Below are 3,513 nucleotides of genomic sequence, written 5' to 3' on the forward strand. Positions count from 1 at the left end.
TAAATAAATAAATAAATAAATAAATAAATAAATAATAAATAAATAAATAAATAAATAATATATATATATATATATATATATATATATATATATATATATATAACTAAAAACAAGTAACACTATCTTAATACAACCAACACCAAAAATCAAGCTTAATATTACGTAATATAAACAAATTTCTTCCGTATACTCATCATGGTGTGGGATTGGCAACGGGAATTAGACATATTGAAGGACTTGTGTCCCACAAGCTCATGCAAGTTGAAATGAAATACTGCGTGTTGACCGATGAATGGCTGATATAGTAATTCTCTTTCGGGAAATCCATCATTATGTCTTCGACTTACAACTACGCTGTTAGTTGAACGTCGCAATGATGGAGTAAAAAGTACGGATGATCTTGGTGTCTTGGTTATGCTGTCCTTTAATTTGGGGAGGCAGTTTTGAGATATGGTAAATACACTGCGCAAAATTTCTCCTTTTTCTCTGAAATCCTGCTTTTTTAATGGAATAAAAATTGCAGAACTGGTTCAACTATTAGCTTCTTTCTTGATCACTGTTGAGTGAGAAAATTCCAAAATAAGGAAGTTGAAGATACGTAAGAGAATTTTACCAATGAAATTTTACAGTAAATTGAGGTATTTCGATTTCAGAATGTCGAAGTGATAATTAAATCGAATTCCGATATGTGTTTCATCTCGTCCACGAATTTATTTACAGCTGTGACATCTTCTCTAATATGGAATTCCAGTTTCTCTGCGAAAAGATATTGTCGAAATGCCACAGATCGTATGCAGCAAGAGAATAAAACGTTCTTGTTAGACATTCTGGAAATTTTAGATTGTCACTACTACTTGTGAATCAAACGATTCATTCAGTGCTTTATGCTTTGATGCATTGAAAGTTTTTGATATGGTCGTATCTTTTACGAATGTGTTATAGACATATTTGAAAACTATAATTTATGTATTATTACTAATATTAATTGGCCGTCTGATCGACATAATAACTGATTCTAAATTCTTCGATGCTTACTTGCGAACTTCAGATCTTTCCCGAACCTCTCATATTTTACGATGTCCAGAAAGTGATCACTTCCTTGTGTTGATTATAGTAGAAATGTTTTCTCAGAATATTTTGGTGATTCCATATTAGATATACTGATTAGCTGGTGTAAAGAATAGCAGTATGTAAAAAATTGTCAAATAGAGATCCTCTAAACAGTTTGAAACGACCTTTGCACACATTATATTGGAAATTTAAGTAGGAATAGCACTACTAATGGAAATTATATTGGGTTTAAAAGGAATCAGAATCTGCAGATATCTCTCGAAAACATGATAAGCGGTCAGATAACCAACATAGTAAGCATTGACTTTCTGTAATGCTTGAATCTTGATGGCTTTATTGCTTTCGACATATCCTTATGGTTTTTCACACTGAAGTTTGACTTGCCTACGGAAACAAATGCTTATCATGAATGTTATGGAATTGTTACAGATTAATTTGACTTCATAGGATTTGATTTTTCCGGTCGGATAAAATTGCATGAAATACATGCAGTATTTTGTTTTGGCTTTCCGTTATTTTGATGTTGCAGTTGTGGCAGTTTCTTTTTAGTAAAAAAGTTTTTAATAGTACCTTGTTTTTTGTGGTTTTTTTTCCCCATCGGAACTATGAGGACTTATGTGAATTGTATGAGGATTTAATTTGAATTTTATGTTTGAGAAGAATTTCCGGTCTTTGGAAATTAAAATTGGAGCATAAGTGCTAAAGCATTAATGCTGGAAGGACTAGCAAGAAATAGAGTGTGTCTTCCGGTATATTCCAAACTATGATGAAAGATTAGTTTTTCGTTACTATTTTATCTTGCTTCTCATATGAGATTTCTTTGTCATCAGAGAGGACAATTACGACATTTTTATAAAAATAACTCCGAATTATGCTGTGTGTATTCGCATTTTCGTATTTCTCTTCCATCGTAAGGAAGTCGAAACATTCATCTCTTCCGAAAATCATATTTGCCAAGATTACGATGTGTTAATACTGGTCAGTTGATAACGCTGGTGAATTAGTGAATGGGACAATTAATGTTGTGGTTATTTAATGGAAGCAGATGACGTCAAGAGTGTTTTGTATTCAATCGTTAAGTCCTGTAAACTTTCTGAAAATTTTTTTTTTGTGTGCCCAAACTTTCTAGGGCTATATTGATAATTATGTTAACATATTTATTGGTATTATCTTTCATTGAATGTGAATAATAAGTTAAAAAGGAGTTCTATGATAAGTAATTACGTTTGTATGCAAGATGAAGTGCTAAGCTATTTAAACGATATATTGGAATGACTTTTTTCAGTATTTAAGTAGTGAATGGACATTCCTAACTCACTGCTATCATAATCATGGCGAATCATTTATTTTCGCAAAAAAATTTTACCATTTGATTTTCCTTTTTTTTTTTTCTTTGCTAACAACATCCAAAAATCATTCATTAAGCATTAGAGACATGAAAATGTGCTCCAAAAATATATCTGTCTCATCAGAATGATTCTTACTGATTACAGTCATATCATTACAATTAAAAAGTGGATATCATTATTTTCCACCTTCTATAGTTGACATGATTGTATGGGGAATACATATTAGTTCAAATTTCTTCTATCTAATTTATAGCACCAAATCTTTGAATTAATGTATAAACAGGCGTTTCATAAACAGACCTCTTGCTTGATAAAACCGAAAAAAAAATCATTTGAACAATTAGTCAAAGGATTAATCGTCGTCATCATGGTCATCGTCGTCGTCGTTGTCATTCCTGTCGTTGTCGTCGTCGTTCGTTGTCGTTTTCATCATCGTCATTATCGTCTGGCAAGCCTTTTGCGAACGTGAAAGGCTATACCCACATTTACTGCAGGTGCGCTGATGGCTAAGAAAGTCAGTGTGAGTAGACATATTTGGGTAGCAAAAGGCACAGTGAAAATCTGCTTAGACAGTATTCGTCGTCGTCTCATCGTTGTCGTCTTCATCGTCGTCGTTCGTTTTTATTCGTCATCGTCGTCGTTGTTATTGCCGTTGTCGTTGTCGTCTTCGCCGTTGTTGTTGTTGTCGTCGTCGACGTCTTCGTTGCCGTTTTCATCATCGTCGTTCGTCGTTGTCTTCTCCATCATCGTCATTCGTCATCGACGTCGTCGTCGTCTTCATTACCGTCATTCGTCGTCGTCTCGTCGTTGTTGTTGTCATCGACGTCGCCATTGTCGTCGTCATTGTCGTCGTCGTCGTCGTTACCGACGTCGTCGTTATTGTCGTTTCGTCGTTTTTATCGTCGGCGTTATCGTCGTTGCTGTTGTTGTTGTTGTCGTCATCGACGTCGTCGTCTTTCCCGTCATCGTCATTCGTCGTCTCATCGTTGTCGTTTTCATCATCGTCGTTCGTCGTCGTCATCGTCTTCATCGTCGTTGTCTTCTCCATCATCGCCGTTCATCATCGTTGCCGTCGGCTACATCATCATCGTCG

At 34.9% G+C, this 3,513-nt stretch overlaps 1 protein-coding gene across 1 annotated transcript; it reads right to left on the reverse strand.

The window, feature by feature from the left end:
* Positions 1 to 3,135: 3,135 nt before the first annotated feature.
* LOAG_13703 (hypothetical protein) lies at positions 3,136 to 3,468 on the reverse strand (the record flags this gene model as incomplete). The annotated part of the gene is made up of 1 exon (XM_003149208.2): positions 3,136 to 3,468. The coding sequence occupies one exon, from the start codon at positions 3,466 to 3,468 to the stop codon at positions 3,136 to 3,138; it is 333 nt and encodes a 110-aa protein (XP_003149256.2).
* Between the last annotated feature and the right edge of the window lie 45 nt (positions 3,469 to 3,513).

The sequence above is a fragment of the Loa loa genome, assembly GCF_000183805.2.
Source record: "Loa loa unplaced genomic scaffold supercont3.412, whole genome shotgun sequence".
Taxonomy (NCBI): domain Eukaryota; kingdom Metazoa; phylum Nematoda; class Chromadorea; order Rhabditida; family Onchocercidae; genus Loa; species Loa loa.